The 27,672-nt window shown below is 39.3% G+C and overlaps 1 protein-coding gene across 1 annotated transcript; it reads left to right on the top strand.

Moving 5' to 3' along the window:
• Nucleotides 1-4,604: 4,604 nt before the first annotated feature.
• SdhCL (Succinate dehydrogenase, subunit C-like) lies at nt 4,605-5,443 on the top strand. Its single transcript, XM_073963299.1, has 2 exons — nt 4,605-4,738; nt 4,804-5,443. Coding segments are annotated over exons 1-2 (582 nt in total). The 5' UTR covers nt 4,605-4,736; the 3' UTR covers nt 5,384-5,443.
• The last annotated feature ends 22,229 nt before the right edge of the window (nt 5,444-27,672 follow it).

The raw sequence follows: 27,672 nt of genomic DNA on the forward strand, positions 1-27,672 counted from the left end.
TAGAGTTCTTCCATAGAATAGAAAACCAAGGTAGTTTTCATCTATAGATTAGAGACACTTCATAGAAGACTTCTATAGAATAGAATACCTCGGAAGGGGTCTTCTAAAGAATGGAAGGCCTCGGAAAGGGTCTTCTATAGAATAGACGACCTCGGTAGGTGTCTTCTATGGAATAGAAGACCTCGGTAGGGATCTTCTATAGCATAGAAGACCTCCGTAGGGGTCTTTTATAAAATAGAAGACCATTTATGGGGTCTTCTGTAGAATAGGAGACCTTCGTAGGGGTCTTCTATAGAATAGAAGACTTCGGTAGGGTTCTTTTATAGAATGGAAGACTTCCAGGGATTTTTATAGAATAGAAGACCTCCGTAGGAGTCTTCTGTAGAATAGAAGACCATTTAAGGGTTCTTCTGTAGAATAGGAGACCTTCGTAGGGGTCTTCTATAGAATAGAAGACCTCGGTAGGGATATTCTATAGAATAGAAGACCTCGGTAGGGGTCTTCTATAGAATAGAAGACCGCGGTAGGGATATTCTATAGAATAGAAGACCTCGGTAGGGGTATTCTATAGAATAGAAGACCTCCGTAGGGGTCTTCTATGGAATAGAAGACCTCGGTAGGGGTCTTCTATGGAATAGAAGACCTCGGTAGCGGTCTTCTATAGAATAGAAGACCTCGGTAGGGGTCTTCTATAGAATAGAAGACCATTTAAGGGTTCTTCTGTAGAATAGGAGACCTTCGTAGGGGTCTTCTATAGAATAGAAGACCTCGGTAGGGATATTCTATAGAATAGAAGACCTCGGTAGGGGTCTTCTATAGAATAGAAGACCGCGGTAGGGGTCTTCTATAGAATAGAAGACCATTTATGGGGTCTTCTGTAGATTAGGAGACTTTGGTAGGGGTCTTCTATAGAATAGAAGACCTCAGTAGGGGTCTTTAATAGAATAGAAGAACTCGGTAGGCGTCTTTAATACAATAGAAGGCCTCGCAAGGGGTCTTCTATAGAATAGACAACCTCCGTAGGGGTCATCTATAGAAGATAAGACCTCCGTAGTGGTCGTTTATAGAATAGAAGACCATTTATGGGGTCTTCTGTAGATTAGGAGACTTCGGTAGGGGTCTTCTATATAATAGAAGACCTCAGTAGGGGTCTTTAATAGAATAGAAGAACTTGGTAGGAGTCTTTAATACAATAGAAGGCCTCGCAAGGGGTCTTCTATAGAATATACTACCTCCGTAGGGGTCATCTATAAAAGATAAGACCTCCGTAGGGGTCTTTTATAGAATAGAAGACCATTTATGGGGTCTTCTTTAGATTAGGAGACTTTGGTAGGGGTCTTCTATAAGATAGAATAGAAGACCTCGTTAGGGGTCTTCTATAGAATATAAGACTTCGTTAGGGGTCTTCTATAGAATAGAAGACCTCGTTAGGTGTCTTCTATAGAATAGAAGGCTTCGGTAGGGGTCTTCTATAGAATAGAAGACCTCGGTAGGGGTCGTCTATAGAATAGAAGTCCTCGATAGGGGTCTTCTATAGAATAAAAGACCTCGATAGGGGTCTTCTATAGAATAAAATACCTCGATAGGGGTCTTCTATAGAATAAAAGACCTCGATAGGGGTCGTCCATAGAATAGAAGACCTCGGTAGGGGTCTTCTATAGAATAGAAGACCTCGGTAGGGGTCTACTATAGAATAGAAGACCTCGGTAGGGGTCTTCTATAGAATAGAAGACCTCGGTAGGGGTCTTCTATAGAATAGAAGACCTCGGTAGGGGTCTTCTATAGAATAGAAGACCTCGGTAGGGGTCTTCTATAGAATAGTATACCTCGGTAGGGGTCTTCTATAGAATAGAAGACGTCCGTAGGGGTCTTCTATAGAATAGAAGACGTCCATAGGGGTCTTTTATAGAATAGAAGACTTCGGTAGGGGTCTTCTATAGAATAGAAGGCCTCTGTAGGGGTTTTCTATAGAATAGAAGACCTCGGTAGGGGTCTTCTGTAGAATAGAAGACCTCGGTATGGGTCTTCTATAGAATAAAAGACATCGGCAGGGGTCTTCTACAGAATAGAAGGCCACTGTAGGGGTTTTCTATAGAATAGAAGACGTCGGTAGGGGTCTTCTGTAGAATAGAAGACCTCGGTATGGGTCTTCTATAGAATAAAAGACATCGGCAGGGGTCTTCTATAGAATAGGAGACCTCGGTAGGGGTCTTCTATAGAATAGAAGGCCTCGGTAGGAGTTTTCTATAGAATAGAAAACCTCGGAAGGGGTCTTCTATAGAATAGAAGGCCCCGGTAGGTGTCTTCTATAGAAAAGAAGACCTCGGTAGGGGTCTTCTATAGAATAGAAGACCTCCGTAGGTGTCTTCTGTAGAATAGAAGATCTCCGTAGGGGTCTTCTATAGAATAGAAGATATCCGTAGGGGTCTTCTATAGAATAGAAGACGTCCGTAGGGGTCTTCTATAGAATAGAAGACGTCCATAGGGGTCTTCTATAGAATAGAAGACGTCCGTAGGGTCTTCTATAGAATAGAAGACCTCGGTAGAAGTCTTCTATAGAATAGAAGACTTCGGTAGGGGTCTTCTATAGAATAGAAGACCTCGGTAGGGGTCTTCAATAGAATAGAAGACCTCGGTAGGGGTCTTCTATAGAATAGATGACCTCGGTAGGGGTCTTCTATAGATTAGAAGACTTCAATTGTCTTCTATAGAAAAGAAGACTCCTAAAGTAGTAGTAGGAGACGTCTCTGGTGGTCTTCTGTATATACAATAGAAAACCAGCCAAGTAATCTTTTATAGGGTGATCCACTTTGATGTACTTTTTAAATAGCCTTTTTTGACTGATCACGCGTGAGTCGTCTCACGTTGTCATGTTATTTTTGTTTAGTATTGTTTGGCATTTTATCTTCAAAAGCCTTACGACTGAAGAATGTTTGCAAACCGTTCAACTTCATTACGAAAATTCACGTTCTTTCAGGAATGTGTTTCGTGCCAAATTGTGTTCAGCTAAGAGGCCCATATCTGGCTTAATGGTTATGTAAACAAGGAAAGTTTAAGAGCAACCTAAAGAGATTCAAGAGGTGTCATTTCACCCAGAAAAAACAACGGTTTCGTGTGATTTGTCCGCTGGTGGAATCATTAGCCCACTTTTCTTCACAAATGATGTCGGTGAGAACGTAACCTTCAATGGCGACCAGACAGCCGATATTTGATGCCTAAAAATGAAGCTAGTGATCTCGGCGACAATTTGGTTTCAACAAGACGGCGCTACTTCCCCACATGGCATTAATCAATGGATATTTTAATAGAACATTTCGATGGCCAGACAATTTCAGGTTTTGGGACGAAAAGAAACTGCCTTTAGGGACACCGATACACAGTGGATTCACTTGTATGGAGAAAGTGGCCAAAAATATTTCTCGTATAAATATGAAGCTAATGCGCTGGGTACAGCTTTGTGCTGCTCCTACGATTGTTATACGAAACCATGAGCGTGACATTCTCCCCTCTTTCCGCCCCTGTGGAGGGGGTATATGGTATGGATTGTTTTATGCTGTTAATACACAATGTCTTGAACAGAAATACCGATTATCTTATGATGCAAAAATAGGCATGGGAATACAAAACAATCTACAAAACATCATAAAAAGCAACGAATTTACCACGTTAAATATAACAACATTTTTGTCTGAAAATTGGTAAAATTTTTAATAAAGATCTTATAGTGTTCATCCTGGAAGACACGTACCCACGTAAGTCATATATGGAAGAAGAATTCTTGACCTTTCCATCGGTGCCAAATATGTTAATGTACGTGGTCAGATAACATAGTTATACCCTAATATATCTATAGAAACCATATTTTGGGGCAGCTTTATTCTGCGGCCCACCATTTAAAGTCTGGCACTCAAATTAAAGTCTGGCAGCTCAAATTAATACTGGATAACCTTGAACCCATGACCTACATTGGAATATTATTCCCGAGGTGGGGATTGGTGGGCATCATAACTAAAACCTTGGGTCAAATTTAAATATATGATCGAATTGGTATTACAAAATACACTAAGAAAACATACAGCTAACTGGAATTCCACAACACGTTAAAACACTATGGGCCATTATTATATGTATGTGTTCTTTTAATACTTGATGAATTTGAAAACGCAAAATAAACCGATTTGGAGGCATTAAAAATATAATTTTTACATTGAAAGTTAATGCCAAGAAGCTCCTCCTTGGAATTCAATCATCAGTTTTAAGTTTAAGTTAACCGGAACGCTATAAATCTGTTCGGTTAATCCAAACTATAACAAAAGAAGACTTGTAATAATGGGGGTATCTGTTAAAAAAATTAAGCTATTACCTCCTCCTTTGACATTCCGTTTTTTTATTTTTGGCCAATGGGCGGAACCACTGCGCGATATGGTCCTTCTGCAAGGGAAATTTTCCATGGAGTCATCTATTCAAAATAAGACGTTTTACTGCTTGTTTTTTAAATTTGTAGGAAATAGGTCTGAAGCTTGGCACCATTACCCAGGTTGTGGTATCGTAAAATTTTTAATATGTTATGTCAAAATTTTCTTTATGTTGTTGCGGAAATTACACGAGCGAACAGCTGGTGTGATACCACTACCTTGGTAATTGTGCCATGGTCTGAAGGTACATAATTTTGGACATGTTTGCTTTGCTAAAGTTGTCTTACAAAATTATATTTTCCTGAGGGTTGGAATATCGAAATGTAAGTCCTCTTGAAATTTATTAATTTAACAAACGAATTTCCTTTAATAATTTATGTCTTTCCAGGGGCCTTTTGAGCAAACCACTACGCGGCAAGTTTGGAAAAATTGTTATAGATTGTATCAAATCCCAGCTATGTCCAACTACCAAGAATAGCGCTTTGTCTGGCAGTGCCATAAAAATGCGAATAATTCCTGCACCACCTCGCACAGCAAAAACCTATCAACAGAAAAATGAAGATCTCAAAAGGGTCCTATCACCACACTTAACCATCTATAAACCCCAATTGACGTCGATGATGTCAATATCTTTGCGTATGACTGGATTTACTTTGGGTCTCATGACATGGGGTGTGGGATTAGCTTCATTGTTAAGTGATCATAATGTTGATTATTATGTGGAGAAATTAAAGGCCTTACCGTTGAATGACCATTGCTGGACAGCTGCTAAGCTTGTGCTTGCATTTCCATTTTGCTTTCATTTTGTGGCCGGTATACGGCATTTGTATTTTGACACAGCTCAGTTAATGAAAATTAAACAATTTTATCGCACCGGTTATCTGGCCATGGCATTATCTTGCCTACTGACCGTGGCTGTGGCAATGGGGAATCAATTGGATTCTCTAAAACATTCGGAAACTAAATAAATGCATGTACAATAAACAAAATAAATGTATGTATGTACATACATACATACATATGTATTATTAATTTTCTAAATATTTTGGAAATGAACATTTTGTGAGAGAAATTTCCTAGAAATTCAAATATTTATTAACCTATCATTTTGATAACGAATAAACCATTCACGTTCTAGTCAAAATCTGTCTTCATAAATGCCACAATATGCCTCACCACGCTCCACCCCCAATAGTAATGTCATCATAACCAGTGGAATAAAAAATTGTATATTGTTGTTACCCAATATGACTTTTGACTGTCAGCAGAATTCAAATGGAAATCTCTTCCCTAGATCCTCCACAGAAAACAACAACCAAATAAATTGGTTTTATTGTACTTGTTGTCGTCTTTTTTGGTTTAATACAAATAATAATAAACATACACATATGTATAAATATGTATATGAGTTTTGTTGTCGAATAATGCCACAAAATTGTAACCATGTCATCGGAATACATCCATCCTAGCAATATGAATGTATGCTTCGTACCGTACACATTCACAGGTTTCCTAGTCATGGGATAAATTTTGTGTTATTGTGTCAGTATTAGTGATATTTTATGTTAGATATTCTCATATTTTGGTCTATGTGAGTGGGTGTGAGTTAATACATATTTGGGCATCCCTCGTCGGCGTGTGGGTTGGAATAACGTCGGAGGCAAAAATAAATAAAAATCTTGTAAAAACAAATATTTGCAGTTGGAGAAACAAAAATATAAAAACACAGGAAAAAATATATTGCAGATGGAAACAAGGTATTTAGAACAAATAAACAATTTTATTATTATTCCTGTTCTTGTTGTTTTTACAACAACAACAGCGCCATATATGGAACACAAAATTTTGCGGGCTAACAAAAAGGGTAAAAGGTAATGACATAGCGGTTTTTCACAATAGGGAGAGAGGGAAAACTTTGCCATGGATGATGGATCATCTCTAGTTAAAAACAAGTAAGAAAATATCCGTCAGCTGTGTCGACAGAGATATACCCACAGCCTCGAACCTAAAGAAAAGAAGCAAACATAATACTTCTTCGGTTTTTTCAGTGTTTGGGCCAATTTCTCAGGAAGTATGGACTTGCTCACGAAAAAAAATTTACCGTCGTAACTAGGGCCGTATACACCACGTAGCATTTATGTCGAAATTATTTAAAAAATGCAAATCGGAATTTTATACAAACTACATAAAATTATTTTTTGAAACAATTTTTCTTGTGAAGAAAAAACGATCCCAGACAAGCCCTTTTACTGCACTCTCTTCGAAATAGTGGTCCGATTAAGTCAATATTCGGATGTACAACGTATGGCTAAAACGCTTACGTACTACCCGTTTTAGTTGGGACCGGTCGGGTTTTTTGGAGCTTTTGGCTTATTATATCAAGAAGTATGGACTTGCCCCCAAAAAAATTGTGCTGTCGGAACAGGGTGCACAGGAAGAACTTGTTGCAAAAAATGCAAAAAAATCCGAAGCGAGATATTGAACTGTAGTCTTTCCAAATTTTCCCACGGTACCCGAAGGAGTATACCGACATAACTTATATTCAAACCGCATATAAGTCTGGAAGTAATATTACCATATGCAAAGTTATGACCGAAAATCGAATATACGTAACTCACGAAATTTGAAAATAACGATCCGATCAGACCTCGAATTCCACACAAGTATCTTAAGGAATTCTCCTGTTCTACAGTGGGCTTTTCAAGATGTTTTTTGTTCTATACACGACCCATCCAAAGATTTTTATGTTCCATAGAAGCCACCTGTAGAGGTATCCTAAACTGGAGAAAACACTTTAAGAGATCTCCTCTTCTATACCGATCCCTACTGTGGCCTTCTATTTTACAGGATACCACTACGGAGGTGTTCTATTCTATAAAAGACCCAAGGTCTTCTATTCTATAGAAGACCCCTACGGAGGTCTTCTATTCTATAGAAGACCCCTACGAGGTCTTCTATTCTATAGAAGACCCCTGCGGAGGTTTCCTATTCTATAGAAGACCCCTACGGAGGTCTTCTATTCTATAGAAGACCCCTACGGAGGTCTTCTATTCTATAGAAGACCCCTATGAGGTCTTCTATTCTATAGAAGACCCCTGCGGAGGTTTTCTATTCTATAGAAGACCCCTACGGAGCTCTTCTATTCTATAGAAGACCCGTACGGAGGTCTTCTATTCTATAGAAGATTCCTACGGAGGTCTTCTACTCTATAGAAGATCCATACGGAGGCATTTTATTCTATAGAAGACCCCTACGGAGGTCTTCTTTTATATAGAAGACCTCTTCGAATGTATTATTTTATATAAAAGATCCCTACGGAGATCTTCTATTCCATAGAAGACTCTACGGATATCTTCTGTTCTATAAAATACCCCTTCGGAAATCTCCTGTTCTATAGAAGATTCTTGGAGGTATTCTATTCTATAAAAGATCCCTACGGATGTTTTGTACGCTATAGAAAGCCCACACGGAGGTCTTCTATGCTATAGAAGACCCCTACGGTGGTTTTCTATGTTATAGAAGGCCCCTACAGAGGACTTCTATTTTACAGAAAACCCCTACGGAGGTCTTCTATTCTATAGAAGACCTCTATGAAGGTTATCTATTCAATAGGAGACCCTACGAAGGTTTCCTATTCTGTAGTAGACACCTATTAAAGACCCCTACGGAGGTCTTCTTTTATATAGAAGACCTCTTCGAATGTATTATTTTATATAAAAGATCCCTACGGAGATCTTCTATTTCATAGAAGACGGTACGGTTATCTTCTGTTCTATAAAATACCCCTTCGGAAATCTCCTGTTCTATAGAAGACCCCTTGGAGGTATTCTATTCTATAAAATATCCCTACGGATGTTTTGTACGCTATAGAAAGCCCCTACGGAGGTCTTCTATGCTATTGAAGGCCTCTACGGTGGTTTTCTATGTTATATAAGGCCCCTACAGAGGACTTCTATTTTACAGAAAACCCCTACGGAGGTCTTCTATTCTATAGAAGACCTCTATGAAGGTTATCTATTCAATAGGAGACCCTACGAAGGTTTCCTATTCTGTAGTAGACACCTATTGAAGACCCCTACGGAGGTCTTCTTTTATATAGAAGACCTCTTCGAATGTATTATTTTATATAAAAGATCCCTACGGAGATCTTCTATTCCATAGAAGACTCTACGGATATCTTCTGTTCTATAAAATACCCCTTCGGAAATCTCCTGTTCTATAGAAGATTCTTGGAGGTATTCTATTCTATAAAAGATCCCTACGGATGTTTTGTACGCTATAGAAAGCCCACACGGAGGTCTTCTATGCTATAGAAGACCCCTACGGTGGTTTTCTATGTTATAGAAGGCCCCTACAGAGGACTTCTATTTTACAGAAAACCCCTACGGAGGTCTTCTATTCTATAGAAGACCTCTATGAAGGTTATCTATTCAGTAGAAGACCCTACGAAGGTTTTCTATTCTGTAGTAGACACCTACGGAGGTCTCCTCTTCTTAGAGAGACCCCTACGGTGGTTTCTTTCTATAAAAGACCCCTACGGAGGTCTTCTATTCCATAGGAGACCCCTACGGAGGTCTTCTATTCTATAGGAGACCCCTACGGAGGTCTTCTATTCTATAGAAGACCCTGCGAAGGTTTTCTATTCCGTAGTAGACACCTACGGAGGTCTTTTCTTCTTAGAGAGACCCCTACGGTGGATTTGTCTATAGAAGACCCCTATGGAGGTCTTCTATTCTATAGAAAACTCCTACGAAGGTCTTCTATTCTATAGAAAACCCCTACGAAGGTCTTCTATTCTATAGAAGACCCCTAGAAGACCTTTATGAAGGTTTTCTATTCCATAGAAGACCTTACGAAGGTCTTCTATAGAAGACCCCTACGAAGGTCTTCTATTGTATAGAAGACCCCTGGAAGACCTTTATGAAGGTTTTCTATTCTATAGAAGACCCTACGAAGGTCTTCTATTCTATAGAAGACCCCTATGGAGGTCTTCTATTCTATAGAAGACCCCTAGAAGACCTTTATGAAGGTTTTCTACCTTACGAAGGCCTTCTATTCTATAGAAGACCCCTTTGGAGGTCTTTTATTCTATAGAAGACCCCTTTGGAGGTCTTTTATTCTATAGAAGAGCCCTACGGAGTTCTTCTATTCTGTAGAAGAGCCCTACGGAGTTCTTCAATTCTACGGAGGTCTTCTTTTCTATAGAAGACCCCAACGGAGGTCTTCTATTCTATAGAAGACCCCCACGGAGGTCTTCTATTCTATAGAAGACCCCTACGGAGGTCTTCTATTGTATAAAAGACCCCTGGAAGACCTTTATGAAGGTTTTCTATTCTATAGAAGACCCTACGAAGGTCTTCTATTCTATTGAAGACCCCTACGAAGGTCTTCTATTCTATAGAAAACTCCTACGAAGGTCTTCTATTCTATAGAAAACTCCTACGAAGGTCTTCTATTCTATAGAAAACCCCTACGAAGGTCTTCTATTCTATAGAAGACCCCTAGAAGACCTTTATGAAGGTTTTCTATTCCATAGAAGACCTTACGAAGGTCTTCTATAGAAGACCCCTACGAAGGTCTTCTATTCTATAGAAAACCCCTACGAAGGTCTTCTATTCTATAGAAGACCCCTAGAAGACCTTTATGAAGGTTTTCTATTCCATAGAAGACCTTACGAAGGTCTTCTATAGAATACTTTTACGAAGGTCTTCTATTCTATAGAAGACCCCTACGAAGGTCTTCTATTCTATAGAAAACTCCTACGAAGGTCTTCTATTCTATAGAAAACCCCTACGAAGGTCTTCTATTCTATAGAAGACCCCTAGAAGACCTTTATGAAGGTTTTCTATTCCATAGAAGACCTTACGAAGGTCTTCTATAGAAGACCCCTACGAAGGTCTTCTATTGTATAGAAGACCCCTGGAAGACCTTTATGAAGGTTTTCTATTCTATAGAAGACCCTACGAAGGTCTTCTATTCTATAGAAGACCCCTATGGAGGTCTTCTATTCTATAGAAGACCCCTAGAAGACCTTTATGAAGGTTTTCTACCTTACGAAGGCCTTCTATTCTATAGAAGACCCCTTTGGAGGTCTTTTATTCTATAGAAGACCCCTTTGGAGGTCTTTTATTCTATAGAAGAGCCCTACGGAGTTCTTCTATTCTGTAGAAGAGCCCTACGGAGTTCTTCAATTCTACGGAGGTCTTCTTTTCTATAGAAGACCCCAACGGAGGTCTTCTATTCTATAGAAGACCCCCACGGAGGTCTTCTATTCTATAGAAGACCCCTACGGAGGTCTTCTATTGTATAAAAGACCCCTGGAAGACCTTTATGAAGGTTTTCTATTCTATAGAAGACCCTACGAAGGTCTTCTATTCTATTGAAGACCCCTACGGAGGTCTTCTCTTCTATAGAAGACCCCTACGGAGATCTTCTATTCCATAGAAGATTCCTGCGGAGGCTTTCTATTCTATAGAAGTCCCTTTTGAAGGTCTTCTATTCTATAGAAGATTCCTACGGAGGTCTTCTATTCTATAGAAGATCCCTACGGAGGTCTTCCATTCTATGGAAGACCCCTACGGAGGTCTTCTATTCTACAGGAGACCCCTACGGATGTCTTCTATTCTATAGAAGACACCTACAGAGGTCTTCTGCAGAGGTCTTCTATTCTATAGAAACCCCCTACGGAGGTCTTCCATTCCATAGAAGATTCCTACGGAGGCCTTCTATTCAATGGAAGACCCCTACGGAGGTTTTCTATTCTATAGAGACCCCTGCGGAGGTCTTCTATTCTATAGGAGACCCCTACAGAGATCTTCTATTCTATAGAAGACCCCTACGGAGGTCACATTAAGCTGATATATGACATTTGGATTTAGAATCCAGTATTACAACAAGGACACCTTATGCGAGCCGTTGTGTAAGCATTCAAAATACCAAACTCCCCTATCCCTTTCACATAAATAAAGTTCATGTTTTTTGCTAAGTATTTCCGGTGAAATCGGAATCAAGGTTATTTAATATTCTACTTTAAAACTCAAACACATGTCAACTCACAAAGAAAAAAATTAAAATGCCTTCTGAATGTGATATCCTTTTTGTGGAATGTAATCTCTGTTTCGGAACAGATTTTTGTTTGGTAACTGTCGTTCGTTCCAAGTGGCGGCTGTTTGTGTGTTTGCACACGTGTGTTTGTGTGCTGCGCAACACAATGACAATGCCATGAGATTTTTCCAAATTAACTTTTCATTTATTTATGATGTTGCCTTTTTCACGGCGGATGATGATGACGATGTGATGTTTACCACTATTCCGGGTTCCGTTTTACTCTTTTCTGATATTTTCCCCAATTCGTGTTCATTTTGTTTTTGGTGTTTGGCTTTGACACACTTGTCCTTCCATAATGTCATATATTTAAGTGTAAAATTTCACAAAAATACAAAATGTTCCCAAAAAAAAGAGTTCTTCTGTTCACAACATGGTACCGGTGTGAAATGTGTTTCCCCGGCTCGTGAGTGCTTGGTAGGTATTTGCTTTTCGATTTTTTGGTACTCAACACAAAGTGTCCATCAACAAATGTTGGCATCACCTCAGTTCCATAAAGCATGACTTTGCTCCCGAAAAAGCAACACATAGACAACACCAATACCACCACCCCACAGAGGTAGGGCCGGGCAACAACTGTTGAGGATGTGTGTTTGTGGCAGGAAACGGAAATGAAGCAAAAATATTGTTCACATTTAAATAACCTGACAACTGTTACGTCGAACATGCAGGCAGCAGGCAGGTAGTCTTAACTTTACAAGGTAAAAGGCAATCAGGTTCATTGTGGCTACCGGACCCAAGTGAAGGTGTTGTGAAAAAAATGCCAAAAAACCCCAATGAGATTGCAACATCATTTCAAAGAAAAGTTCCGGAAAGGCAAAATGAAGAATATGGAAAAGCAAGCGGCGTAGAGAAAGAGAGATGAATAAAAAACGCATAACAAACGTAGTGAACCAAAAAAATAAATCACAAATCACGTACACACGTTTGTAACCATGGTTGACCAAAAATATCGGGCAATATACTGACAAAAAAAGAAGCGATGAACGTTGTTTGTTATATTTGTTCAGTGCACCAGCAAAACGTATTTATGTAGAAAGATGGTTATGTGTGAGTATGTGTGTCCATAAACTGACACACTTGCATGGAAAGAATATTCGTGCATAACTGATATCCCAAGATGTGTTACATGTTAAAAAGCTCGCTCTCACATGAATGGAATATTTACTTTGGCTAACTGTATGCATGGCTGGATAAATCACCGATTCATGAGGGGGTACACTAAGGTGGGTTTAGGCAAAATGGGATAGAGGAAATGCCCTGAAGGCATATGAGGTTCAAATGTTTCTAATAACTTTTAAATACCTGAAATCGGGAGGTACTTTTGACCACTGGAAACTCTAAATGTCAAATTAAAGTAAATTTGGGTGTACCGTTATAGGTGGGATATACCAAAACGTGGACATAAATTAAAATTTTTTGTGGAATTGTTTCCTCACTACTAAGTGGAATTTAACAGTAAATTTAGTCGGAAAATATAGCTTAAAATTAAAAAAAAAAACAAAAAATGGAGGCTGACCAATAAGACTCTTTTTAGAACTTGCAAGGAAAAATTACACTTGAGTGTAAAATATGCTGTTCTAGCTCAGTTATTGGACGCTAGTAACGGATATATTACCCCAACTTCGGAAACTGCCAGCTTCAAAGTACGGGTTACGGGTCTTTGACTTCTTTTTTCTGAATTTCACAAACGACTGGCGCCCACACATACATATTTATAGTTGATTATTTAAAATAGTTTAAACAAGATGAAGAGAGGCCTTTTTTTGTGTTCCTACAGTTTGGCATTGTTGCCCGTACCAAAGGCCTTGGATAGGTCAAAGGCTACTAAGAATGGTCGCATAGTCTGTTGTGGTTCAATGCTCGACTTGTATATGATGATATCGCGTGTAATGATGCTATTGTGGTAATTATTGAGAAGAATTGAGAAACATTTTTTTTTATCATGGGAACGAATAGAACCTAAACTTAGCTCCTGGTGACAGGTAAATTCCACTGTACGATTCGTCTTTGCTGGTGTCTTTGCCTTGTTTCAGTGGTGGGACTCTGCCATCTGTTTAAATTGAGGAAACTTGCAAATCCATAACTGCGATTTCATCCAGTGCACTATGGTCTCAAATTAAAATTTTCTGGTCAAATCTATTTCAAGGTACATTATGTACGGCCAAAATTCATTGAACATGGTTGTCCCGTTGTATGGGGTCCATTGCAATGGCTTAAGTATTTCCATTCATATTCCGTATGGGTCCAACGTTTTGGAAGATATAGCGCTTCGAATAACATCTGCAGCATCACACATTGTAAATTATTGTGGTACCACCTCGGCTGAAGGGGCTCACTGTAAAAGACCTTAAGAGTTCTTGTATTCATGGAAGACTTAAAGAGTATATCTGTCTACATAAGACCTCAAGAGGTTTTTAGTGTAGAGAAGTCCTGGGGAGCTAGTCCACAGGTTTTCTATTTAAAGAATATCGCAAGAGGTCTTCTGTCTATTGAAGGCTATAATAAGTTTACTCTCTTCTGTACAGAGAAGACCTCAAGACGTCTCCTGTGTTTAGTATACCTCAAGAGATTTTCTGTCTACAAAAGACGTCAAGAGATTTTCTATATATAGAGCACCTCAAGAGTAATGTTTCTGCTGAAGAGCTCATAGGGCCCTCCTTATTGCAATGACCTGGAGATGTATTCTTCCCATATAAAACCTTCTTTAGATGTCATAAACAGGTCTTCTTTAGATGACCTCAAGAGGTCCTCTTTCGATAACCCCAAGAGGTCTTCTTTCGATGACCTCAAGAGGTCCTCTTTCGATGACCTCAAGAGGTCTTCTTTCAATGACCTCAAGAGATCTTCTTTCGATGACCTCAAGAGATCTTCTTTCGATGACCTCAAGAAGTCTTCTTTAGATGAACTCTAGAGATATACTTTATATGGCCTCAAGAGGTCTTCTTCAGATGACCTCAAGATCTTAAAACGTCTTCTTTTAAAAGAATATCCCAAGAGAACTTCTGTCTAAAGAAGACATCAAGAGGACTTCTTTCTAAATAAGACCTAAATGGGTCTTCTGTGTAGAGAAGACATCAAGAGCTCATCGAGGGCTTCCTCAAAAAGACTTCCGGCTGGAGGAGACCTTGAACAGTCTATATACAAGTTCTCAAGAGGACTTCTGGCTAGAGGAGACCTATAAGCGTCTTCTGATTATAAAAGACTTCAAAACCATTCCTGTCTATAGAATATCTCAAGAGTCTCATGTGTTTCGATTACCTAAAGAGCTCTGCGGTCTATAAAAGACTTCAAGAAGCCTTATGTCTACGGAAGGCCTCAAGACGACTTCTGGATAGGGAAGCCTTAAAAACATCGTCTGATTATAAAAACGTCAGAAACATTCTTGTCTATAAAATACCTGTCTATAGAATATCTCAAGAAGTATTCTGCCTATAGTAGACGTACGCTGCCTAGAGGACTTCTGTCTAAAGAACTAGAAGTACGTCTTCTATAAAAATACCAGTAGGTCTTATATAAGAAAACAAGTAGGTCTTCGATAAGTAGCCCACGAAATCTACTACAAGAAGACCTCAAGGTCTTCTATAAGAAGGCAACTAAGTTTTCTGTTAGAAGAACACTAGGTCGTCTATAGGACGGCCACTAGATATTCTATTTAAAAAACGACAAGACATCTGTGTAAATAAGACCGCAAGAGGTCTCCTGTGTATGGAATACCTCTGAGATCATCTGTCTACATACGACGTCAAGAGATCTTCTTTCTGTAGAAAACCTCGAGAGGAATTTGTCTGAAGTAGAGATCATAGGATCTTTTTTATATAGAAGACGCGGAGATATATTCTTTCTATATATGTGACCTCAAGAGGTTTTCTTTGGATGATCACAAGATTTCGCCTTTAGATGACCTCAAGAGATCATATTTGTAGAGAAGATCTCATGAGGTCTATAGAGGAGATCTATAGAGGAGAACTCAAGAGAACCTAAAAGGGTCTTATGTGTAGGAATGACTTTAACGGCAGAAGAGCCTACATAAAACGTCTATAGGTTTTCTGCCTGTAAGCGATCTTAAAATGAATCTGTAGAAGAGTTCAAGGTTTCTTACTTTTATAGAAAACACCGAGAGATCTTCCATCTAGAGAAGACCTCAGTAGGTATTTTTTCTATAGAAGACCTCAAGGGTTCTTCTGTCTCTAGAAGACCTCAAGGAGTCTTCTATCTGTAGAAGTCCTTTAGAGGTTTTCTGTCTATAGAAAACCGCAACAGGTCTTCTGTCTTTAGAAGACGATAACAAGTCCTTTGTCTATAGAAGACCACAAGAAGTCTCCTCTCTTGAGAAGACCTCAAGAGGTCTTCTTTCTAGAGATGATCTTGAGAGGTCTCATTTCTTTAGAAAGCCTTAAGGGTTCTTACTTCTAAAGGAGACCTCAAACGCTTCTCGATGTGTCTTCTGTTTATGGAGGACCTGAAGTGGTATTCTGTGTCTAGAAGACCTCAAGGAGTAATCTGTCTATAGAAGACGACAGGATGTCTTCTGTTTATAGAAGACCACAAGAAGTCTCCTGTCCTGAGAAGACCTCAAGGAGTCTTCTGTCTATAGAGGACAACAGGTCTTCTGTCTATATAAGACCTGACGAGTTCTTCTGTCTATATAAGACCTGACGAGTTCTTCTGTCTATAGAAGACCTCAAGAGGTCTTCTCTCTAAAGAAGACCTCAACAGGTCTTCTGTCTATAGAAGACGACAACAGGTCTTCTGTCTATAGAAGACCTGAAAAGGTTTTCTGTCTATAGAAGACATGAAAAGGTCTTCTGTCTATAGAAGACCTGAAGGGGTCTTCTTTCTATAAAAGACCTGAAGAGGTATTTTGTCTATAGAAGACCTCAAGAAGTCTTCTGTCTATGGAAGTCAACAAGAGGTCTTCTGGACAGAGGAGGCTTAAAAGTGTCTTCTGCCTGTAAATATCCTCGGGAGGTATTCTCTCTATAGAAGACCACAAGACGTCTTTAGTCTGTAGAAAACATCAAGAGGTTTTCTGTCTATAGAAATCCCCAAGTGGTGTTTTGCCTATAGAAGCCCTATAAAAGTCTGCTGTCTATATAAGACCTAAAATGTCTTCTGTGTATAAAAAACCTCAAGATGTTTTTGTCTGTAGAAGACCTCAAGATGTCTTCTGCTTATGTATGAACTTAAAGATTTTCTGCCTCCACAGGTCTTCTGTTTATAGATATTCTTAAGAGATCTTCTTTCTCAAAAGTTATTCCGTCTGTGAAAGACCACAAGGCAGAAAACTTCCTGTCTATTGGGTACCTAAAGAATTTGTCTGTTTATGGAAAATCGTTTCTGAGTGAGGAAGACCTTGAGTTTTCTTATCTTTATATAGGAGTCTTCAAGTGCTTTAGAGCAACTCAACAGCTCCTCTAAATGCAGAACTCCTTAAGCTGCTTTTAATTCTATATAAGGAGCCTGTATCTATAGAAAACCTTCAGTCTATAGAAGATCTCCAGACGACTTCTGTCGACATCAGTCCTCAAGATAGTTTCTGCCTGTAGAATGCCCCAAGAGGTATTCCATCCACAAAAAACAAACTTCAAGTAATATTTTGTCATTCCGTCCATAGAGGTTTCCAGTCTTACGAACACCTCAAGGGATTTTCCTTCTCTGGATGACCTTAAGATGTCTTCTGTGTATAGAAATCCTCTACATGTCTTCTATCTATAGAAGACCTCCAGTAGGGCTATTCTGTAACATTTATCGATTGGAAAGTTGTTAAAATTTCTTTTGTTTTTGTAACAACTACAAACAAACAAATGAAATTGTTGTAAAATAAACAATGAGTAAAGTTATTAAAAAGTTACTGAATAGGGGGCCTGGCCGGTTTTTGTATATTTTGAACCTAAAGACTTCTTTTGTTTATGAAACACCTCTTCTGAGTTATGAGGATCTCAAGTGGTCCTATGTCTTTAGAAGTTCCCAATATATGTTCCGCCTATAGATGGCCTCTAGAGGTATTCCGCCAACAAACAACTTCAAGTGATATTTTGTTCATTCGTCTAAAAAGGTCTTCCGTCTTACGAAAACCTCCTTGTATGACCTCAAAATGGCCTCTGCTTAAAAAAGTCCTCTACAGGTCTTAATTCTGTAGAGTATCTCAAAAAGCCTTGTATCTGAAGAAGGTATTGTATCCGTAGAAGGGATTTCTTCTTTTAAACTCCCCCATCTGATTGTCTATAACTTAACTGAAAATACCTAAACCGGTAAAATGCTTGCCAGGTTGAACAATGTTTCTTTTGACTCCATTCCTGTTACATCCTGCACAGCTTCATCACCGTCCTCGTCGTCGTCGTCGTCTTCATTCAACGTTTGATTCCAGATGTAGTTAAGGTTCTTTCACTTTAACTGGATGGCAAACAGTTTTTGCATATTTCATAGCTATCAAAAACTGACAGTACAACATGAAAATTAATGCAAGCTAGGAAAAACTTACTCTCCAAAAAAATACCAGGCAACAGCCGGAAAATGCAACAGACAACAACAAGATGAGAACGAATTCCTTGTACAAATATCAGACCGAACATTCATTCGCATCGTAACAAGATCCAGAACAAATAGGTGGGAATATTACAAAAAATAAAACATAAAATGAAAAAATATCCGATACATCCTAAAAATAGAAGATGAAAAATGACCCTTACCATCAGAGAAATGTATGGGTGCGTGTGTGTGGGAAAAAATCATCAAATTTATTTGTTCAGATCCAAAGATGTAACAAGGCAATTTATTACATTTATGTGGAAGTGTATGTACATGTTATGTATGTATGTATATGTAGATGCTTCCAATAGTCAATAATATTTGAAGAGGAAATATTTAATGAATTGCTGAGATGTAGAAAACGATTGATTTTGTGAGGTGTCTGCCAATAAATCAACCCACTGCCACAAAGCAGTTATGCTGAATATTATTTTTCTCAATTTAATTCAGAAGCTTAATAAAATTCGTTTTTATTTATAGCCCACCTTAACAATTTTAAAATTCATGGAGAAATAAAAAGCACCCCACCTGCCGTCCATCACAAGCATTCTTTTTAATTGAAAATTGGGAACATTTGAAAAATTCGCTTTTCTCACTTCATTAGCAAATGTTAGTTAATTTTAAATTTTTCGTGAAATGTCATTTTCTGGACTCGTGCACTTAAATTAATTAATTCATTGGCAGTACATAGACACACACACACATTTTTCTTACCCCCGACTTCCTTGAAGGACTTTTAATTTTTGTTGTGTCATTTTTGGTATTTTAATTAAACATCAGAGTTACCCACAGTTCAAATTCTTAAATAAGTTCTGCTGCTACTTCCACTTCCACAACTTACCACCCCATCCCCCACTCCGTGTTCCTAGAATCTGTAACATTAACACCTTTTATACAATTATTTAGTGTATAAAATAAGCGTATAAAAACATTTAACCATTGTTACAAAATTTCCCCGATGTCAGCGAAGCGTAACGCTTCTTCTCATTCCCAGCTAAATGGAATATCATCCGGTGGAACTAAATTGAAAACACACAAAAGCTTTGTCGTAAAATTAAAATGCCACAGAATTATGGAGTGCAAAACCAATGGAATGACATTGTAGTTAAATGTTGTTCCGGTCGTTGTTGGTGTTGTTGTTTGGCACAGTGGTGGAAAAAAAAACATGAAAGGGATTGACAATAAAAGACCTCGATTGTCTATAGAAGATCTCAGTAGTTTCATTTTCTGTAGGATACCTTAAGAGGATTTCTATCAATGGAACACTTCAAGAGGTCTTTTGTCTAAAGAATACCTTAAGAGGTCCTCTGTCTATAAAATATATTCTACCTATATAAAATTTCTGAAGATCTTCTGTCTATAGAAGATTTTCTAAATTAGAAGAATGCGATATATAAAGCTAATTTGTAAACCATGACCATGACGTACCTCATAGGAGAGGTATCGTTAAAAAAGAGCGAAGAAACATATTTTTCTCAGAAAAAAGAAAAATGAAGCAAGTAAAAAATAGTTTAGTTCGGCTTGGCCAAACTTTTGATAGCCCCCAAAAATATTCTTAGCTAAAATGGAATAATGAGTTTCCTTTCCTGTCCACAATTTTAGGAGCAAAAATTTTTCGAACACGGATACCCCAAATGCCTAAAAGTTCTGTAACCGCATGGAACATCAAATGTCAAACTACGGGTAGTTCTGTCGAAAAATGTCTAAGACCCTCAAAATACCGAAAATCGGGAGGTACTGTTATATGGGGGTTATACCAAAACATAGACCTATGTTGACGATTTTTAGCGAAGGAGTTCCATAACCACTGAGAACCTCAAATTTCAAGTTACAGCTAGTTCCGTTAAAATTTAGCTAAAATCCTCAAAATACCCAAAATCGGGAGGCAATATCAAAACATGTTTACGATTTTTGGTGGAGAACTTTCATGAGCATGGGGAACCTCAAATATCAAATTACTGCTAGTTCGGTTTAACATTTTAGCTAAAATCCTCAAAATATTGAAAATCGGGAGGTACTGTTATAAGGGGTCTATACCAAAATATGGACCTATGTACGTTTTTGTTTTGGAATATACGTTTTTGATCACTAGGATCCCTAGATTATAGTTGATTCGGTCTGAAAATGTGACTTGAATTATCGTTATCGGGCGGTATCGTTATATTGGGCTATATCAAAACGTGGACTGATATAGCCCACCTCCGAACATAAACTGCCTGCAAAAAAACACATTTTCCTAAAATTTCAGCGTTCTATCTACATTTTTGTGGATGCTAGAGTGATTACAACAGACGGACGGACGAATGGAGGAACATGCATAGATCGACTCAGAATTTTAACCTGATCAAGAATGTAAATACTTTCTAAGGCCGCAAATGGATAAACAAAGTCAATATATATAAAAATAGTAAATTAGTAGATTCTTGCATGTTCTGAAACCGAGCACGGTATAGTAACCCACCCATATAAGAGGGGAACTACAAAACATTCTGGCCTCGGCAACACGCAGAGTCGCCAGGCGTCATTTGATATTTTTTGGGAAGTTCGACAGTTTTTAGCCTAAGCGTACTCATGACAGTTTGACCTACGACCATGTGTTGGGTTGTTTACAGTGGCTTGATTGAGACACCTCCAAAACATGGTTTTTGAACGCCTTTACATCATCTTCTGGCGACAAAAATCGTTGCCACGCCTTTTTTCATGATTTGCTGGAATCAAATGAAGTCATTGGATCCCCAGTCAGGGCAGTACGTCGCATGACCCATCAATTCCACGTTTTGCCCGGCTACACAGGCGTTGGTTTTAATCGATGTAAGAGAGCACGCATTGTCGTGATGCAGAACGATTCGTCTTCTCTTGTTTGTTTTTCGACTTTCTCAGGAGACTTCAGGTAAACAAATTGTAGTGTAATACTCAGAATTAACCGCCCTACATTTCTCAAGCCGTAAATTCGCCACACGGTCAGTTTTGCCGAAGAAACAGGAGACCATTTGTTTCGAAGGTCTTCTTCCATGATCAACTTTAGTTGGATTTGGCTTGCTTTCGCAGACCAAACGGTCGATTCCTGTTTTGTTTCGGGCATAGATCCAAAATTTGTCGTCTGTGACGATCTTATAAACGTCGTTTGATGCACCGCGATCGTTTTTATTCACAATTTCTTTGCACCAATCAACAAGAGCCTTTTTTGAGCGATTGAACAATTTTGCTGGTTCTAGCGAGAAAAATCCATTGTTGCGGCCATGTGTTCATGCAATATTAAATGTTAGTTGGTGGAAGAAATGCCCAAGGATGACTCTATCTCACGGTATATAACATGGCGATCTTGCATTATCCGTTCACGCACGGCTTAATTTTTTCTGGCACAACGGCCGATTTTTGGCGTCCCCCACGACCTTCGTTTTTTTTCTATTGTCGGCCACGATTGAATTCATTTAACCAGTTTTTTATAGTGCTATAGGATGGTCCTTCATCGACATACAACGATTTAATTTGGTCGCTGCACTCTTGCCGTCATTATGCACGTCGAAAGTTGTGAAAAAATTATCAGACAAAAATGTTCACAAGCAAATTCCATTTTTTGTTTGCAAAGTGATTTTTTCATGTCACTGTAAACAACCCAACACATTGTCGTATGTCAAACTGTCCTGAGTACGCTTAGGCTAAAAACTGTCAAACTTTCCAAAAAAAAAAAACAAAGGACGCCTGGCGACACTACGTGTTGTCTAGGCCAGAAGGTTTTGTAGTGCCCCTCGTAAAACGAAGAAACAGAAAAAACAAGCCGCAAACGTTTTACGGACAATAATTTTCGAATCTGCACTTGAAATTTTCGGACTTTCTGCAACGTAATGCAGCGTTTTATTCCCAGACCAGATAACGTCACATTTTCAACTCTGTCAAAAATTCCGCTCAGCATAAATTGCTACATTTCTTGAGTATTTTAGACACGTAAAACTTCTCTACAAGTGATTAAATTTTGTCGTTTGGACTCGGTGTCAAAAAGTAGCTTTCATATTATTGAGTTAATATGAATCGATATACCGGTTCATGGTAAACTATGCTGCATCATACTCAACTGCGTAGCGCTTATATTTACATACCACCCTGGCGTCGCATAGTTTATCAAAGATCGGTGTATCGAACGTTACAAATATTATCTTTGGGTAGTTTGATATCGGAATCAGTACACCATCGACCAATATGTTCAGTAAGAGCCTCATTTCAGCCATCCCGTACCGGTGGAAAAGAGAGACGGGTACCCAAAATTTCAAACGAGGGAGGCCTTCTCTTCTATATGTCCTCTAACAGCTTGGCATGTTTGACGGCATCGAAGACCTTCGATATGCCAAGAGCCACAATGACAGGTTGTTCGCACGGACTGTTCTGGTTCACTCCTGGACTGATGTGTTTGCAGATGACATGTAATGGTATTGTGGTACTGTGCATTTTTCGGAATCCAATCTGATGTTGGGCAACTGGAAAACAGCTTATCATCATGGGGAGTGGCTCTAGAATTTTCGTTGCTGTCAACAGGAGTAAAATCGGCCTATACTATACGTCTCTACTGGCATCCTTGTCTGGATTCAGTAGCGGAACCACCCTGTAAATATTCAACTCTGTGATCATCCCGTTTAGTATGCTTCACCCTTAGGAACTCGTGTTGGGCTAACGCGTTGGATGACTCTGCAACATAGCTTATTGTATGTTGTGGTTGTACCTTCTCGACTGAGATGTCTCTTTTACGGCGTAGCACACTACTCTTCGCCATATGACGTTCGTGGTGCTTTATAAAATGCCCGTTAAAATCAAACGCGACCCACTTTGGGTCGTTCACAGTCACGCGGTTGGATGTAACAGTCATTTGATTATTTATTCTATCTGCACCTATGTTGTATTTCTATATGTGGTCTATCCACATTTTCCGTTTATGTTCGCCTACTAGCCTTATGACTTCCAAAAAACGGTCGATAACTTTTCAGTTTTTAGGGTTCGTAAGACGTCCCGTCGCTTCTGAGGGAAAGTTTGGTTTTATTTCGGGTATTCGACCAACAGGTATGTAGCAAGTGTCTGCAGCTGTGACTGTGCTTCGGAAAATTCTCTCAGTTACCTGAGAATGTTAGGGTGTTGGACAGCTTTCTCAAACGGTGATTGGTAATGTCTCTAAATCCTTGCCAAGAGGCTTTTCCACGGTTTAGAAGGGTACGGGGGTCAGAAGTTATGAAGTCGGTTGGTCTGTTAACAGAGACGGTAATAAGAAGGTGGTCTAACCTAAGGGTAATTACTGGTTTCTAGGACATGTAATTTATGAGACCAGGTGCCGCAATGCAATGTCTGGAGAGCTTTTGAAATCCCTTCTTATCTTAAAAATCTTAAGCTATCAATTTGCTTGCCAGCGCTGTAACCTTCTGGTTATTGTGTAGTACAGAATGCCCAAGCTTATAATGACCATTAAAGTCGCCATGCACCAGACGGATAATATTGCCCTCCAAAAGCGAGCTCATATCAGGCATATAACACAGGCCACAACTATCCGTCGGAAGTATGTACAAGCGCTCCAAGGCAAGTCTTCCTCCTCCGCTTCTTGTACCATCCTTCCGCATAACGTTGTAAACATTGCAACGTTGCAAGGTACAGGTGGCATAAAGTTTACACTTTCACTGACTTTGTTGCGGAGATCGTTGCAATTGAACTGCAGGAATGATACATTTTCATTTCGTTTGGATAATGTGGCTAAAACCTTAAAAAGATGAAGACCGAGTCGTGAGGAATGTAGGATAATGCTGCTGAAGGTACTGAAAATCGGACGGTACCGTTCCGTGGGGGCTATATCAAGATATGGACCGGTACTGACAAATTTCCAGTTTTGTGGGCCCAAAGTATCATTTACAGCCATTTCGAAGCTGAAACCTTGAAAATACCGAAAATCGGGTATTTTCGTACCATAGGATCTATATCAAAACGTTAACCTGTACTGACAATTTTTGACATAACATTTTGTACCCACAAAGTCCTCTTTCAGCCATTTCGGAATGATAATGAGGCCGAAACCTACAAAATATCGAACATCGAGAGGTGCCGTTCTAGCGGAGCTAGAGAAAGTTGTTTACCCTCAAAAGAGACTTATTACTAAATTTCAGCCATTTCGGTGTGACAGTGGACTAAAACCTTCAAAATAACGAAAATCGGGAGGTACTGCTCTAGGGAGGCTATGCACTGGATTGACTCGGAGGGATTGACCCTGGGGCCGTCACCTCAACAATTATGTATTTGTGTTCATGTATTTTTGTCAACATGGGATCGGCAATTTATCCGGGAATGCTTGTTCCGAGCTCTATTTGTCCGTGCTGGGATAGAAATGAACCCCGGACCAGTATGGATATGTTTGTCAGATCCGCATCCACCACATGTCATGTTTGAAATGTAAAGGATGCAGAGAATAGGTACACTTCCGAGGGCACTCTGGCCCTAGTAGCACCCAGGATTACTGCGATAAGTATGTTGCTGCTTGCTGCGCCAGAACATCTCTCAGTATGTCTCTAACTTCGCCGTCCGATTCTTTGCCGTCGTCGGAATACGAGACGCCCTCGCACTCTCCCCAACAACAACACACGCAGTATCTAATACCACAAGTTGTTGTTCAGCGGTCCGGAAATGCATCATTCCTGCAAGTCAATTGCACCCGTCTCCACAATATGGTCAGCAAAATTGTGGACTTTATTAGTCAGAAGAACATTGTGGCAGCAGGTCTGATAAATGACGCATTCTGTCAACCCGTCATTTCCCATGGCTCAGACCACCTTCCTATCATCGTCTCCGTAAATAGATCACCCGACTTCATAATCTCTGAACTCCGTACTTTTCGGAATCATGGGAAAGCTGATTGGCAAGGGTTCAGTGAATTTACCAAACACCGCTTCAGGTAGCTGAGAGACCTTTCCGGGACAGCATCACTGCAGCAGCCGCTCGGTACATACTGGTCGAAAACCTGAAATCAGACCACATTTACCAGTAGAGGCGAATGGACTAGCAAATGAGCGTGTTGAGCTTCGTCGTACGAAATCTAGATTTGGAGAACTTACTCTTGAAGTCTACAAGATAGTAGGCGAATATAAGCGGAAAAAGTGGCTAGACCACTTGATGCCATGCAACGTTATTTTAACCGGCTGTTTATATAACAGCCCGAGAGTGATAAGAGGTTTGTGCTACGCCGTATATACAATTTACGATGGACGATGTTGCAAACGTCATCCGAAACGCGAAATCATCCAAAGCGTTCGGCCCACACGGAATATCAATTATGTCACCCTATAGATGCCAAAGAGATCCTAATGTATGCGGATGATTGTAAGATCTTGACGTCGATTCTATAGTCAATGACATATGTGATAGGTTAAATGGTTACATAGCTGACCTAGTGCAGTTCTTCCATCTGGGGAATATGCAAGTATCATCCGCTTAATTCACTGCCACAATGTTCAGCACTTGGATGGCAGAAATAAAGCCTCACTGAACATAGTGCTCGATGGTGGTGGTGGACTGCTTTCGTCCACTAACTACACCAACATTTAAGTCGTCCGCGCAAGCCACAGATATTTGTGATAAGATCAGAAGTAGGAACAAGGTCCTCGGGTGCTTGACAACGATATCTTGGGATGCTGACATAGAAACATTGTTTACCTTTTTTAATGTAATAGGCTGGTCTGTATAAGCTATGAGGAGCCAGCGTGGTATGTAAATGTTAGCGCTACGTAGTGAAGAATATTCAAACCAGCCAGAATGTAGCCCTGAGACAGGATGCCTCCTCATGACACCATCTTCATGAGGAGCCGGTACGTCAAAACAACAGAATGTTGTCGATGCAATACCTGCTTGTCACGCTTTAATGAACAGGCTTCCCCCACCCAGACACGAAAGCAGGAGAGATCTTTATGATCTATAGAGACAGAGCTTCAAAGGTATTAACGAAAACCTCTTGAAAAACTATCCTATTAGCATTCACACTTATCCAGTCACGCAGGCAGTATAGAGATACAGTGTGAATGCTGTACTTGGGGACCACACCGCCCTATCCATCGCAGAAGAAGAACACCAGCTGCCAAGGCAAAAGCGAGTGGTTTTAGTTCAGTTAAGATCCGCACGATGCATCTGCCTCAATTCGTATGGGGCACGAATTGATTCCACCATACGTAACACATGCCCGGCATGTGGATTGGTACCACACGATGCACTCTTGCCGTGATTACTCACGTCGGAAGTTGTGAAAAATTATCGGACGAAAATGTTTACAAGTAAATTCCATTTTTTTGCAAAGTGATTTTTTCAAGTCACTGTAAACAACCAAACACATGGTTTTATGTCAAATGACACCTGGCGACACTGGGTGTTACGTACGCCAGAATGGTATTAGTGGCCCTCGTACTATAACAACAACGACCACGGCCTTAACGACTAAGAATTTTATGCTCATCAATATATTGATCACAACATTTGAAAACACTGTAAAAGTGTATATGTATCAGTAAAGCTTTTTGTTACTATATTTAGGTATAAAAGAGATGAGGCTGCTTGACACCTTAGCGTGGCTCATTGTCACAATGACTTTTTTAAAACAAATTACCTGAGTTTTTAATTAAATAATGACAAAGGCAAATGACGATAAAAACTAAATCGATTACAGTGCCCCGAAAAATGCTTAAATACTTAAATGTATATAAACATGAAAGCACACACACATACTTACATGGGACAAAATGATTTCCCTTCGAAACAATGCCCACCATCCTTCCACCAACCCAACGTAATGTTGAGGTTGTATAAACGTGTCATTTATAGTTGTTATACACACACACACCAACACCATTACGAAGCCATAAAAATAGTAAAGTACACACAGAGGAAGAGAGAGAGAGGGAGGTATATAAACACACACCATTACATTGACTGATACTTTCATAATGAAAATTTCGATTAAATGTCAACTAATCTGATTTTCGAAAAAATTTCGAAATGAATATAAACTGAGATTGAGAGGCTGGTTGGCAGCAAGGTAACTATAGTCACACAGGGGCTAAAAGGATATATTCTGCAAATATCACTGTGGCAACCGAGAAATAAACTACAAACAAAAAATGCGAACAAAAGATTCCACACAACAACTAAACTTTAATGTTTTTATCTATAAATAGTAATTAGGCAGCCCATGGTAACTACAGATCCTGTAGTTTTCTTTCGACCCAACGAAATGGTAGGAAAGAGTAAAATTAATGAAAATTCAGCAAAAACGTTATCCATCAGTAGCCAGCCAGCCAGCTATTCAGTCAGCTAAACCTTACCTTAAAAATGAAAGGGTAAATTGATTTATCTAAACGTATGAATCAGGGGGTAATTTTTGATAATTGTATTGTCTAGCAGGTGGGCAGGGGCTGAGCTTGAATGAATTCAACAACAATGATAAATGTTTTTGTAAACAAAGCAAGTCCATTACTACGGTTTTATGGGTAATGAGGCTTGACGTTACTTTTTATAATTTTAGCTGATAACATCAGTTTTTTTACGACTTTTCATTTTACCTATCATTATGTGAATGTACGAGTACGTCAGACAGAAAGTCATTAGACGACATTAG

Source organism: Musca autumnalis, unplaced genomic scaffold, assembly GCF_047663935.1.
Source record: "Musca autumnalis isolate F117 unplaced genomic scaffold, ASM4766393v1 scaffold_1, whole genome shotgun sequence".
NCBI lineage: Eukaryota > Metazoa > Arthropoda > Insecta > Diptera > Muscidae > Musca > Musca autumnalis.